This window comes from Alligator sinensis, unplaced genomic scaffold (genome assembly GCF_000455745.1).
Source record: "Alligator sinensis unplaced genomic scaffold, ASM45574v1 scaffold159_2, whole genome shotgun sequence".
NCBI classification, from domain to species: Eukaryota; Metazoa; Chordata; order Crocodylia; family Alligatoridae; genus Alligator; species Alligator sinensis.
The window spans coordinates 683,885-699,325 of record NW_005841992.1 but is presented as its reverse complement, the minus strand read 5'-3'; the positions used below and the strand labels follow the sequence as shown (position 1 = coordinate 699,325).

The following is a 15,441-nucleotide window of genomic DNA, read 5'->3' as shown; positions in this document are numbered from 1 at the left end:
AGGGGTCCTTGTCCAGTAGGTGTTGTCCAGAGCGGGGGTGGTCTCCGGCAGGGCCTCTGGGTGGATAGGTGGTGTGGCATGGTGCTGGTCCAGATGGAGAGGGCGTCCCACTGGGTCTGTCTTCACTGCCCCTTCTTATAGGGGCAGACCTTGTGTGACCCTAGTGACAGGAGGCATGCCCAGGCAAGGGTCAGCCCTGCTGTACTAAGCATGTGTGCTTCATGCAGGGATGTGCAGTTTCGGGTGTCTGTAATGGTTGGGTACAATGGGAGAGTTGCTGGTTCTGCAGGGTCTTTTGTCTTTCAAATGCTGGGTTCTTGTCTCTGTTCCTGGGTGAGGTCTGTGGCTCCTGGATGAATCAATGCAAGGTGATGGCCTGGTCGTTACAGGCCATTCAGTAGAGGCCTGCTACCATTGTATTTCAGTCATTCTCAATCACTCTCATTCATCCGGGAACCAATTTACATGGGAGGGGTGCGTGAATCATACAGTTGCAACACAGGGGATGCCCGGGCAGAGGACACAAGATGGAGGCTTGACATACAAAATGGAAACTTGACGTGACTTACGCTAACTTACATATATAGGCCTAAAACATTAATCACACAATATAAAAGCAGTACAAACATAATAATTATCACTTATAAAACAGTGGGTATCAGTATCAAAATAGCAGGGAACTTATTTGCAAAGAGGGGAGAGAAAAATAAAACTTGCTACCTAAAATAAAATGTTAAAGTTTATCCTACATCTTAGCTTACTTATACTCATCTAGAGGGAATAGAGAGGGAGAGAAAAAGTCAGAAATAGTGGGGGAAGGGGAGGGAATGCATTTTAAAATAAAAAAAGAAAACCTGGGGGTTTTGCTACAGAGCCATGTGGCTCTGGCCACAGCCCACCCTGTCAGCTGGTCTGAACTCGGAGAGCTTGCTGTCCACGTGGAGCTCCAGCAAGGCTTTTCTGTGTAGCCCTCGGCCTGTTTCTGATTGTAAGGTTTGGCCCCTTGTAAAAAACAAAAACAAAACAAAGAAACAAAAAAGGTTGAGCACTGCTAACACAATCTGTGACCACAGCAAGTCAAGGACAGAGATGGACATTGTCTTGCAGTACACCTGTGGTCACACGAACCTGTTGGGTGGTTGAATTGGCAGTTATTATACCAGAATTTGAATTCTCATAAGGCAGTGGTTCTGAACCAGGACACTGTGGCATGCGTATTCCTGCAGCACAAGCCAGCTCTCCTGCCTGCTTTGGGGTTATTGGAGAGCCCTAATGCAGGAGGAGCCACACAGATGCTGCAGCCCTTCCCAGGCTGGCTGCACACAAGATACGTGGGGCCATTTTACCTGGAGGCAGAAGCATGCAGTTAAGAAACCACTTAGGTAAGCTGAACACAACAGCGGTTCTTAACTGCGAATGTTACCACATTCAAAAATGTTGTTGAGGGTGTCCTGATGCTGAAAAGGTTGAGGACCACTGTCATAAGGTATCTTGACAGCTGCAATTATGGGTTTTGGAATCCTATCATTTGGAGAACTTCAGAAAGCCATCGGAAGTCAGCAGAGTTCTGTGTTTTTGAGACTCTGGCAGAATTTGCCATCTAAAATAGTTGTTTGTCTTGAGCATCTTTGAATAGTCACCTTGCATAGTGTATGAGCTCTGACATGCTTCTCCACTTAAAAAAAATCCAGTTTATTTGGTTCTTAACAGGGGAATAAAGGCTTTGATCCTGTTTTAACAACAATCTGTTTATGATTTTTCAGTTTTAATTACAGAAGACCTGTCACAGTAATTGTTCATATTTTGTTCTCATCTCCCAAGAAATAAAATCAGATTATCAGGCCAATAAACCGCTGCTTGAGAGCTGTTCCATGAATCTTAGTTTTGTTGCTCATGACAAAGAGCAAGTTTGTTGCACTGGCTCAGTACTTCAGTCCTCAGTTTGGAGTCAGTGCTGTGGAACTTTTTAGTTGTCCTGAAGCTTGTCTTAGATCTTCCCTGGTGAATGGGTTGTGGTTAATGAGATCAGTTAAGCCCGGAGAGATCCCACCTACAATGAGCCATACATCGCTAGCACTTGTGCCCATAAGTATTGCCTTTGTTCTTTTAGATGTTTGCTCCAGCTTGAAGTTGGGCCACCACATTTTTTCTTTATTCTTATTGTATTTTGATATTTTATTTAAGTCAAGACATGGATCTCTGACACACCCTTCACATTTTCTGTTTTTCTTTTTTTAAGCAGTTCAGCTTACTTACAGTTTTGTTGTATTATGCTTGTATTTTCCTTAATGTTTTGATTCCCTGATCTTTTGGAAGCACCCAGAACTTTAGAGGGCATATGTTAGACCACTTTAATAATTCTAATATAATAGAGGGCTTAGTCCATCTGTCTGTCTGTCCATAATGATCGTGGAGCACTCTGATTGGTTACTGAAACAACCAATCAGAATGCTCCAAGAGTGTTATGGATAGGAAGCAGCGGCAGCATGGTGGAGGACTGCTATGACGGCAAGGACGAAGGGGACAGAGCGGGGCAGTGAGGCCAGCAGCACTGGTCATGCCCCTGTCAGCCCTGCTCCCTGGAGGTGGCAGCGGCGGCATGGGGTGCTGGCAGAGGGAGACAGAGGGGACAGCGGGGCAAGCCCCCTCCCTTTCCCCTTGCTCCTGAGAGGCAGCAGCACATTTGCAGGGTGGGCGGGTGTTACGGTTAGGGTTAGCAGGCTTCCCCCCCACCTCCCCCCATCATTCTTCATGATGGGAAATTCGCTAGTAGAGTCATAGTCTTTCTGAGGGTTGTGTTACAATTTAGGTTCCAAGTGGTGTTTACAGTTTTGCTGACTTTATGCAATTTCTTCATCCAGCAACCTTGCCCAGTTGACCATCCAGACAAGTGAATTATCTTTCTGCTGCCGAGTTGTCAGCAATCTGTTCTTTCATATGTATGTTGAACTTGTCTTCTTGGTGTTTGATGAATAACTTATAAACTGAGCCTGTCTAAGATAAATAGTGCTGTACAACAGCAGCTCCCAAACTCTGACAGCTTGTGCGCCACCAATTTAAAATAATACCACCTTTAGTACCACCAGCAAATTTTTCAGTTCAACCTTAAGTACCACCAGCAAATTTTTGTCATATAAAGTAATTATAATAAATCTGTTAATGCATACCAGTAACAGGTAGTCTGTATACCACTGGTGGTACCCATACCATAGATTGGGAACTGCTGCTGTACAAGATGATGATGGGAGGGTTGCACTAGGGTCTTGTTTTGCCATAACCACAGATACCGTCATTAGTTGTCTGGGTTTCAGAGATCTGGGTTTGACCAGGTGACAGGGACACAGTTCAGATACGATTTTGAGCCTGTGATGGAAGAAAGGTGAAGTGAAGCTGTGTGTACAAATGGGAGGCCTCTGGCACTTATTAGAAAAGATGGTCTTCAAAAAAAATGAGAAAGAGAAAGAAAAAGAGGGGAATCCATAGAAGATTTGCAAACAGAAGAAGACGACGGAGGTAAAAGATCAGAGTATGATGGAAACAGCAGGAAAATATGTTCTTAATATATTTATAGATTTGCTTTTAAAAAGATTACACAGACCATAAGGAATGAACTAGCAAATAAGGATGTGTTATCAACCAGGAGCAAAGATGAGGAACATAGAACTGAGGTTGCAAAGGATTCTGATGGTAGCAGGCAAGCATCTGTTAATTGTTCGTTATCTAAGAATCAGTGATGCAAACAGATGCTCATACAAGGGTAAAGGAAATTAAGCTAGGCTGGAAAATGTGTCGAGATATAGAAGCTCAAGTGATCTTTGGCAAGATTCTTTTTGTCCTGAGAGAAGGCAGGCAAAAAATGAATGAAGATAATCAGATGCCTCAAGGATTGGGATGTTTGATCATTGCAGATTTTCATGGACAGGGATGGGTTCCACTTAAGTAAGTGAGGGATAATGTCAATCTCGGGGTATTGGCTAACTGGTAAGGAGAACCTTAAAGTAGGAGCTCAGAAGAGAAGGTTGCAAGAAATTTACAAAATCTCTATGATGGGAATAAATGCATAGCAGGGGGATAAATGGGTAAATGAAGAGGTGGCCAAGCAGGAAAGATGGAAACAGCTAAAATATCTGTGTATCAATTTAAGGAGTCTGAGTAATAAAGCAGAGAAACTGGGATTTCTAGTATGGGACACAAAAATCTACATAATAGGAATAGTGGAAAAATAGTGGAACAGAAGCTATTTATTACTGGGATACAGGCATTAAAACATACATACACTTTAGGAAGGACAGAAATAAGACTAACCAGTGATGGGGTAGCACTGTTTATGAGTGAAATGATAGATTTCAAGAAAATAAAATGTGATGGCCTAGGGAAAACAATATTTAAGTTAAAATCTCAATAACAGGGAATAGTAAAATAGGCCTGAAAGGGATTGTATTGGGGATTTGTTATAGATTCCCAGCTTCAGACTTGGAAAAAGGGTATGTCTAAGAGATCTAATGTCTTGAGAGAATTTAGTAATAGTGGAAATTAGTGTTATTGTGGGAGACTGGATAGCAAATGATACCTATAATGGGAAGATTTGGATATTTTTGGAAGAGATAACTTAGAAAAATGTATCATTGATTTCCTGCACCAAAAAGAGGCAGAGCTATCTTAGACCTAGTTTTGGCAAATAATGAAGACTATAGAAGAACTGGTTATGAAACTAGTCATATATTAAGTGATCATGAGTTGATTCACTTCAATTTAAATTGCAGGACAGAAAAGAATAGGTCTATAACAATGGGTTTGGACTTCAAAGGTGCTAATTTTGAGAAACTAAAGCAATTAATTGAGGAAGTCTTCAGGATTTGAAAGGCAAATGTAGAAGCAGCCCAGGATTGTTTTGGAAGCAAAAATTCAAATGTCACTGGGACTCTGCCTCTCCAACAAAACGAGAAAATTGGTAAGGAGAGGCTGCTGCTTGCCTGGATGAACAAGCTTTGGAAAATAGCTATTGAAAATAAGCGGAGGGTCTAGTAGAGATTGATTGGGAAGGTGCGGTATCTTTCTGTAGTCACAGAATACAGGAATAATATGTGTGTGACCAACATCATTGATGAGTTTTTGTTTCTTAAGGATATAATAATAAAAACGTCTTCAGTATAAATTGAGAAGCAGGAGAGAAGTGGGAATACTATACCTTGATAACTCAGTGAAGATCAAGTATAACCTAGATAAGTCCAAATCATGACTCAGTCTTCAATAAAGATTATGATGTAATTTATGATAATGGTTAGATATCAAGTGGCACAGATATGTGATCACCACCTCACAAATCTCAAAAGGGCCTTCACCCAATAAGGGCACTCCTTAAGAGAGAGAGATCATACTTTTGAAAGAGACACCTGGATACCATGTGAAGATTTGCTGCAGTACAAAAAGAAAATCCCTACGAATCACATGCCATTAGTTACGACATACCACCTTTCCTGAAACCTACATGGAAAATCCTTAAACAATTGGAACTCGTGCTAGAAGAAACCCAATTCTTAAAGAGATCTTTCCAGAACAAAATATCCAATTACCTGTGGGTGCACACTTCCCACAAGACAATCAATCCCTCTGATCTCTCAGCTCCAATCCTCAAATGGAACTTACAAAACACCTTTTGTAGATGAGCCTACAGATTTCACTTCATAAATCTACTGAATACAAAAAATCATGGACTCAATATAAACATTGGATTTATGACACATTACAACCTGTCTGACATCTGATTCACCAGGTACCTGCCTGAACTTACCATTTACACTTTTTTCCCTCCCTTCCTCCCCTCCCTCCCTTCCTTTTCTACCCTTTGTCCTCCTAATTTCCAGCCATTTATTTAATATATAAAAAATAATTTATTTTTTCACAGACTGCCTCTTTTCTACCTTGGAGAACTCAACTACAGTAGAGTGTCTCTTACTTACCTTTGCATTATTTCCCCCTCGTTCCCCCCACTTCCCTTTTCTCTCCATTGTTTTCCTAATTTCCACCTATTTACATTCTCACTGACATCCTTCACACTTTTAGCTTCTTTCATTCTTGGAGATCTCGGAACCGCAGAGACTCCCTATGCCTGAAGAAGGATGCTTGTGCCCGAAAGCTTGCAAATAACTTTTTTCCAACTTCTCAGGTGGTCTAATAAAAGATATCATATCTACCCAAAGAAGCTTGCCTGCATATGGAAATTAACACATTTGAGGTGGATGCCAAACTTAAAATGTTTATTGTCACAAAATTGTGTGGCCGTGAATGAACTCTGTTCCAGAATATAGAAACTCCCTGCAGCATGAATCTTCAGAGAACGTGTCAACTTAGGGATAGTACCATATGACTAGAGAACAGCAAATATGGTGTCTGTCTTCCAAAAAGTGAGACAGAGTGGCCCAAGAAACTATAGACCCCTGTTAGCTTGACTTCAATATCATTTATGATCTTAGAACACCTGTACTTCAGTAATGAAGTGGAAAAGGAATTGCCTAAAAAGGAGACTACAGTATGTTATCCTGAAAGGTGACTTAACTGCTTCTGGTCTGATATTAATGGTATTCCCCAGGGATCTGTTGTAAGACCTTTCCTGTTTAACATCTTTATGAGCAATCTTGGTGCAGGAACCAGATGTGTCCTCATGAAATTTGTAGATGACATTAAGTGGGAGTACTGCCAAAATGGAAGAGGTCTGGATTATTATACAAGGTGACTTTAGTTATTTTGTGGAGTGGTTCATAGAAATTATAGAAATTAAGGGCTGGAGAGGGCTTTGAAAGCTTGAGTCCAACCCCCTTGCTCTGGGCAGGAATACTGCTGAGATCAAAAAGTTCCAGCAAAGTGTCTGTCCAGTCTCCTCTTGAAGACTTCCAACATTGGGGATTGCACCATCTCTTTGGGAAGTCTATTTCAGACTCTGGTCATCCTTACTGTAAATAAGTTCTTCCTTGCATTCAACCTAAAACCATCCTCTAACAGCTTATGGCCATTGCTCCTTGTCTTCCCCTGGGGAATGTAAACAGTTTTTTCTCCCAGCTCCTGATATTTATCCCTTACATACTTATAGAGGGCCACCAGGCCCCCCTACCCCAGTCTTTTCTTCCCCAGGCTGAACAGTTCCAGATCCCTTGTCTTTCCTCATAAAGTTTGTCTTCCAGGCCCTTGATCATTCATGTGGCCCTTCTCTAGATCTTCTTAAGATTCTCCATGGCTCTTTTGAATTGTGGCACCCAGAACTGGACACAGTACTCCAGCTGGGATCTCACCAATGCTGACTAGAGAGGAAGTATCACCTCCTTAGCCCTGCCCACAATGAATTGGCTAATGCATCCCAGTATGCTATTAGCTCTGTTGACTACAGCATTGCATTGGCAGCTCATGTTCATCTTGTGATCAACTCGAACCCCACGGTTCCTTTCAGCCATTGTGCTGGCCAAGACGTCTCCTCCTAACTTATACTCATGTTGCAGGTTACTTCTCCCCAGATGAAGCACTTTGCATTTATCCTTATTGAACTGCATCCAGTTCTGCTCCATCCATCTTTCCAGCTTTTCCACTTTTCCCCATAACTTAGCATCACTTGCAAACTTGGCCAGCATGCTTTCTACATCCTCATCTAAATTGTTGATAAAGTAGTTAAACAGCATGGGGTCAAGAACCAAACCCTGCGGGACACCACTGGCCCACCTCCTGCCAAGATGATACAGACCCATCCACTAACACCCCTCATCTAGTTCCCAACCCATTTGATGGTGGACTCTGCCAGCCCACAGTCCTCCAGTCTTTTTATAAGAGTGTCTTGGGAAACCATATTGAAGGCCTTTTTAAAATCCAAATATATGACATCAACTGCATCTCCCACACCTAAGCAGTTTGTTACTTGATCATAGAAAGTTCATTACAAATTATATGAAGATTAATAGTATGAAGTGTAGTCATATACTTCCTGGCCTAAAACAAGGACTTGGACAGTCATATGAGGGCTTATAGATTGGAGACGACTTGATGAAGAGAGGGATCTGAATATATTTGACCATAGGATGACCAAAAGCCAGCAGTGTGGTGCATTAGTGAAAAAAGCATTCCATCCAGGAAGAGCACACACCAACTGCTGAAGCTTCCTTAGCCTGACGAAGGGTTTTTGAACCCGAAAGCTTGCTTAATAACTATTCTCCAACCATTTGGGTTGGTCTAATAAAAGATATCAAATTCACCCAAGGAACCTTGTCTGCCTATGTCCTTAGACCAACACGGCTACAACCTAAACCCCTGCAAAGTTATTTTAAGGTGTTTTAGGTGGGATATTGACAAGGAGTTACTGTTATCACTGTTCAAGGCATTGGTAAGACCCCCCCCCACCTTTAGAATACTATGTATGGTTTTAGTCATCAGTGTTCAAAATAAATTAACTTAAAATTGAAACAGGTACAAACTGGAACATGGTTAAGGGAAGGGAGAACTTATCCTATGAAAGAAGACTGAAGGAGCTTGACTTGTTTAGCATAGTAAAATAAAGATCTGGAGAGAGACGATTTATTTTCTTAAATATATCTTCAAGGTGAAAATTGCAGAGGAAGAAGAGCTGCTTATGCTAAAAATATAACACTGACATAAGATCACATGGCTATAGGCAGATTATGAATGAATTTTAATTGGGAATTAAAAGAAGCTTTCTAGTTATCCAGAGGGGTGAAGTTTTAGACACATTGTGCACATTGACTGAAGTGTACTGGTATCTAGAAACCTTACTGATGCATGACTAGAGGGGTATAGCTTTTCAGCTCAGGGTCAAACAGGTTACTAAATGTGAAGTCAGAAAAGGTCAGAGTGACTAGGATTGTAGGATTTTGTTTTCCTTTGGAGCATGGGACCTGGTTCAGTTCCTAGGACCTTCTGAGCATATTTTAACTATTTACTTCTTTGTGGTATTATGTTGATCTGATCATTTTATTTTATTTTCCTGCTCTAGGCTATCTTCTTGGAAGTGAAGATTATTATTCTCATGAGCATTGTGTATTCATCAGTGCAAAGAATGTAACACGCTGTGCCCTTGATTTTCGAGATGGGGAAGAAGTTGCAGCTGAATTTAAAAACAAGTACTCCGCTCGTGTATTTACAGAAAGAGCTATTGATCTTATTGCCAGCCATAAGACTGAAAAGGTACAATGGGCAACTTTTTTGATTATAACAATATTGATGCAGTATTAATCTGTAGAAGATACAGGGTCATATTGACAGGTAGCTGTGCATCTAGGTTCTTCACACTAGTATCCAAGTAAGTGGTCTTTTGCTTGTTTTCATAGAAAATAAAAAGTACGGTTTAAATAAGACAATGAATATAGACCAAGAACTTCTGTAATAGCAATGTTTTGTAAAAGAGCAATTGATCCGTTACAAGAGATCTAGATCAGAGAAGTGTATAGTTAGGTAAGTGCTGCAAATAGAAATGGATGGTACTGCATTGGGACACCTGAGAAAGTTCAACATTGATATTGTCATATACCATAGTTTGTGAAAGACTTTAAAAAGACTTGTAGAAGAGAAACATAATGTAGCAGAAGATGGGATTCATGGGGAAAAAAGAACTTAACTTCTGCTAGAGGAAAATTATTAATAGGCCTCTACTTCATATAAAGGGAGCATCTTCTCCCTTTGTAAGTCATTCAAATAGACTTAATAGCTAAGGAATGCTTTCTTCTTTAGAATATCCTTCCTTTGAAAGATGCACTGTGTTTAACTGTAAAATATCTTGCATGTTATAAAAAGCGATCTTGAAGTTCTATTAAAATTAGATTACAGGAAGACTTTCAGAATCCAGTCTTTTCTCCTACTATAGACTTTAATTTGATTCCCCTTTTGCATATGCATTTATGGATCATAATTAAAGGCTATAACATTTTGGATGTATTTGTTAACAAAATTTGCACAAAGAATTCATCATAGATAAGAATTACTGACTAGTCAAGAAACTACATTTTAACTATGAAATCCTATTGTAAAAACAGCTGTGGAAGTGAAATTATCTGTTGCCTTCTTTGGTCTCTTAATAAGCTCTTAAACTAAGTCGTAGGTGTGTATTACAGCAGGAAAATGTAAAGAAACTTTTCATGGCAAATATCATCATTGCTAATAGGCATTTTGGAGACAAAATACAATTGTATTTTATATAAATGAGATGCGGGTTCTGATTTCCTACCTAAATCCTGTTAATGTTCACAGTTTGCCTTTTGATGACTTACAGACTTGTGCAACTTCACAGTATTTCAAATCAGAGCAGATGTATTTATAGAAACAGAGTTGCATGTGGTTCTGAAAGGAGAGTAGGGCTAAGTACAGTGAAAATGCCCGAGGCTGAATCGATGCAGCTTGATTAACCTGCAAAGACTGAAAAGATTAAACTGAGAAACAACTGGACAGACATTTACCTTTGATTCAGGCAATGGAGCCACATGCCTGCAGTGACTCAGGTCAGAAGCCAGGGGGCACAAGAGCATGTCTCTCTGGCACTTCCTCTTCCTACTGCCCTGAGGTTTCTGGGATTTGCAGTCCAGCATCACATAAGTAGGACTTTGCAGGGTTTCTCATCACTTCTTCCTGCTTCCAGGTGCCTCTGGGATTTGTAGCTCACAGTTGCAGCCAGCAGTAACTTCCAGTAAGTTTGGCACCAAGGCAGCTCTGTACTTGGGGGAAGGGGGTTTTAACTGGGGAAGAGAGGTTTAACCCCGCTTCCTGGCCCCAGATCCTAGCCAGAGTTTGCCTGGTGGCAGACCCCCTCTAGAGCAGACAGGATAGCCCAGCCCAGGGCTGGAAAGCATGTTGGCATGCTGGGGGGCTGATTTAACTTGAACCAGGAAGGGGTCTGGGACAGAAGTTTCATAAACTGGTTTGACCCAAATCAGGTAAGTCTGATACTACCTTCAACCAGCTTTATCTTTAACCAGTTTCAGCCATATTGAAACTGGTTTATGTGTACTGAACTTCTGTTCTGTTACAAGTTTAAACGAGTTTCTGACCCCTTAACCCGGTTTATGTGCAACTTCTGTCCCTAGCCTAGGAGGGTAGATAGAATAGCAGGAAGATTATAACAAGCTAGTTTTGTTACCAGTACATTGGAAAAGGGGTAGTGGATAAAAGGTGGAGGGTGGAGCACAGGGAATGAGCATGGAGGGTGGTAAGGAGGGTTCTAATGGTGAGGGAGACAAAACCGGTGGGGTTTGGTACAGTTGGCAAACTGTTCGAGGGAGTTATGCTGTAGGGAGGAAACAATTCACCACATATTTTGGGAGTGCTTTTATGTACGAAAGGTGTGGGGATGTGTAGGAATTTTTTTGAGGGGCTTGGGTTGTGTGGGAAGGTAATGTATGCATTGGTGAAAGGGTGAATTCAGGAATTGGAGGTTAGGGTATTTTTGATGGGGTGAGGATGGCACTATGGAAGGTGAGGTGTTTACTAGTTTTTAAGGGTTTGTGTTTGACAGTATGGGAAAGTTTGCAATTGGGTTATTATGAGATGAGGGGATATATGGGGCATGAAGGTGGGGAAAGTCAGGATGGGGAAGTAATAAGGGAATGGAAAAATGTTATTTGGAGTCTTGTTCGAACCAATGGGAATTGGGTGAGGCTGGGATTTAACGCAGAAACAGAGGAAGAAAAGGGTGACATGGTGGTTGATGGAGATGGGATAAAATTGTTGTCTACATATGTGATTATATGGGACTGATGGGGTCTTGAAAAAATTGATGTTTTGTTAGTTTATGGAAATATGATGCTGTAATTGGTTTATGAGGTATTTTATTTTGTTTGTATGTAAAGGTTTTGCTGATGTTAAGTGTTTTTAAGTTTTGTGTTCATAGTGTGATTTCTTAGCAGATGCATAGCTATATGGTACCCTATTTGGAGGATTTGTGTTGTGTTTTTTTGCTTTTTTGAGAATTTGTATAGTTTTTACCTTTGGTATATTTAATAAAACAAACTACCTCCCCCCCAAAACAAACAAACAAACAAACAACAAAACAAAACAACCCAACCAGTATACTGGAAAAGAGATGCTGATTTTTCAGTTTTCAGTGGCTAACAAAAATCTTTCCCAGACTGGAGATACCTTATGCTTAGAAATTACAAGACATAAATCAGAAGGAAAACAAAAGATCAGTTGGTTGTTAGATCTGGGCCTGCTTACTTTTGCAATTTTTGCATGTATTGTTTAGGTACTGTCACCTAATTTACATAACTTTTCTTTTCCAGCCTCTCTTTCTCTACCTTGCTCTTCAGACTGTTCATGAACCTCTTCAGGTTCCTGAGGAATACATGAAACAATATGACTTCATTAAAGATGAGAAAAGGCGCCAGTATGCAGGAATGGTATCTGTTATGGATGAAGCTGTAGGTAACCTCACTGCAGCCCTAAAGAGTTATGGCCTTTGGGACAACACTGTTCTCATTTTCTCTACTGGTAAGACTGTATCTACTCAAATAATCTTCGGGTAGTGCATTAAATGTAACATCCAGTAAGCTGAACAAAGACAAATCTGACCACTAAATGGTTCATTATCAGAACAGATCTTAAATGCTAAGGAGCCATATAAATAAGAGAATAATATCCCTGAAGGAATATACATCAGCTTTTTCCTCTTCAAAATAAATTAAAAAGTAATTTTGAGGGAGCGCTTATGAAAACAGAGGAATAATACTATTGGCTTAGAAACATATTTAGTGCATAAAGGCACTCTGCAAATTTTCCGACAGCTGCCTTTGACAAGGTGGGCGTCTTAAATTTCCACTGACTTCACTTGTTGGTGTGGTTTCTCAGTATCTTCCATGATTGAGCCCTTATTCACACAGGTCTGCCATATTCATCTGAGTCTCTAGCTACAGTACCTGTTTTTTTCTGATCACTATTCAAACTGTTGCATTTTGTGTGACACAAACCAACATTTATCAGGAACTTGGTTGAAGCCGAATGTTTCTCTTGTTATACATTTACTCAAACCCAGGATAAACTTACTTTCCCCAGTCAACATCAGAGGGGCGGGGCAGAATTTGTCTTGGATCCAAGACTGGCTGCAGTTACTGTGGCCCCAGCTCTGAGTGAAGCCGGAGCTGCCTGCTCCAGAGTAAGGTGGCTTGTGCTGTAGGGCAGGGGTGTGCAACAGGGGAGACTGTGCAGTGGGGGAGTGTGCCTGTGGGAGACCAGTGGGAAAGATATGTGAGGTGGAGCCCATGTGATGGTGGGTGTATGTGAGGGAAATCCATGGTGTGAAAGTCAGTGCAGGGGGGAGCACAGGAAAGAACATACAGCCTGCCTCCCCACCCCCCCATCTTTCCTTCTTCTACCACTTACCTTCTGCTGTGGCCCCAGCCTGGCCCAGAGCTGCTGCCATTACTTGTGCTTGGCTGGACCAGGCTGGGACTGCTACCACTGCCGACTGTCCCGGAGCTAGAGCTGCCGCAGAAGGGCATGCAGTGGGGGGATAAGGGGCGGGGGGGACAGGCAGCAGAGTGGGCAAGTGGTTGCATGGAATAGGCAGAAGAGGAACAGGCACAGACACAGGAGGTGGAGAAAGGGTAGAGGGTCTGGCTGCTGCCCTCCCCCCAAGTTTTCTTGCCTCAGTGGTGGGGTGGACAAATTTAAGATGACCCCCCCTCATCTTTAGTAATAAGATTCTATACGTGGAAAATTATAAGAAATTTGTAACTTTCCATGTGTAGAATATAATTATTGAGGGGGTTGTCTTAAATTCAAAGTTGCCATATTTGGGTAAATATGGTAGATTTATTTTTGGTTTGGCTGAAAACATCTTCGGTCCTTAACCTCTTGAAACAAACTTACACTAATAAAATCACTTTGATGCTTCCTAATATACTCTATTAAATTTAAAATGAAAGCTCTTCAGGGCAAAGGCAGCTTGCTTACTATGTGTTTTAAGCACCCTGGGGATTCAATCTTGGTTAAAAGTTCTAGGCTATTACTGTAATAGCCTAGAACAGCAATTTTCAACCTTTTTTCATTTGTGGACCCCCTCTTCCCCCCACCCCCAAATACATTTCAAACGGAAGTGTGGACATTCTGCAGAAGGATCTAAGAGTCATGGTGGATCACTGATGCAATACGAGTCTGCAGTGCAATGCAGCTGCACAAAAGGTGAATGCGGTTATTAGATGCATCAATAGAAGCATTAGGTTCAAAATACAGGAAGTGATAGTGACTCTTTACTTGGCACTAGTTACACCTCATCTAGAACAGTGATTCTCAACATTTTTGGACCAGGACCCATTTGCAAACATGAGTCAGGCCTGACCCAGTGCCCCTCATTTCCAACCCACTGCCCCCAGGCCCCAGCCCCCCAGTGTGCAGAGCAGTGGGTGGGTGTGTGTTGGGTAGGGAAGGCCCCAAGCAGCCCCTCTCAGGCTGGAACTCTGCCAGCCTGCAAGGGAAAAGCCACAGTTTCCCATGTTTTTCTCCTTTAAAGGAGAATCCATTTTAAGTTTTTGTTATTGTTTTTTTTTGGTTTTTCTTTTTAATTTGTCTGCAACCCTTTCATATATTTTTATGACCCACTTTTGGGTCATGACCCACAGGTTGAGAAACACTGATTTAGAGTACTATGTGCAGTTTTGGGCTCCACGTTTTAAGGAGGACGTGGAGAAGTTAGAGAGGGTCCAGAAGTGGGCAACAAAAATGATAAAGCTTGTGGAAAAGGCATTTGAGAGGATAGAATAGCTGAGCAGTCTTCAAATATCTGAAGCACTACCATAAAGAAGGGAGAGAACACTTTTTCTCTCTTGATGCAGAGAGGAAAATGTGGACCAATGGCTTGAAGTTGCAGCAAGGTATATTTAAATTGGATATCAGGAAAATCTTTATTGTTAGAACAGTGAGGCAGTCGACTGCCTAGGGAAGCTGTGGACTCTCCATCACTGGAGGTGTTCAAGAAGAAGCTGGATAGGCAGTGGTCAGGGATGATCTAAGAGTAGCTATACCTATGGTACCTATGGTTTTCTGTGGGTATTTTCCCTGTTTCTGGGCTTTGTTGGTTGCCACCTGGGGCCAGGAGGGATTTTTTTCTTCTTGCTGCTGTGTGCATCAGGGTTTGTTTGTTTACTTGTTTTAAAGTCTTCCTCAGAAGTATTGCATAGTGGCTGTAGCCAAAGCTTGGTATTTTGGCTGGAGTGTGCCACTACTTTTTATGGGACTTAAACCTGGAGGTTCCTGGATAGAGGGTCTTCCCTTCTGCTCACAGTTGGACCAATCATTATATTTGGAGTCAGGAAAGAATTTTCTCCTGTGGTCCAGACTGGGGGGATTTTTACGTGACCACCTTCCTTGGACCTCTTGAGCATATCTTGACTACCTTTGCAGCAGCAGGATGGTTGGTTGCAATGGTTCCCCTTTAACTGTGACAGATTACAGTGTTATGCCTTG

The 15,441-nt window shown here is 41.5% G+C and overlaps 1 protein-coding gene across 2 annotated transcripts in view; it reads left to right on the top strand.

The window, feature by feature from the left end:
* The window catches only part of ARSB (arylsulfatase B), a 163,873-nt gene that overhangs the window by 18,178 nt on the left and 130,254 nt on the right, over nucleotides 1–15,441 (top strand). For both annotated transcript variants that reach the window (XR_003093533.1, XM_006021413.3), the window contains exons 3-4: nucleotides 8,990–9,180; nucleotides 12,264–12,471. Coding sequence is in view for 1 of the 2 variants with exons in the window: in XM_006021413.3 (XP_006021475.1) it covers nucleotides 8,990–9,180; nucleotides 12,264–12,471 (399 nt within the window). In the remaining variant the exon portion in view is untranslated. The remainder of the gene's footprint in view (nucleotides 1–8,989; nucleotides 9,181–12,263; nucleotides 12,472–15,441) is intronic.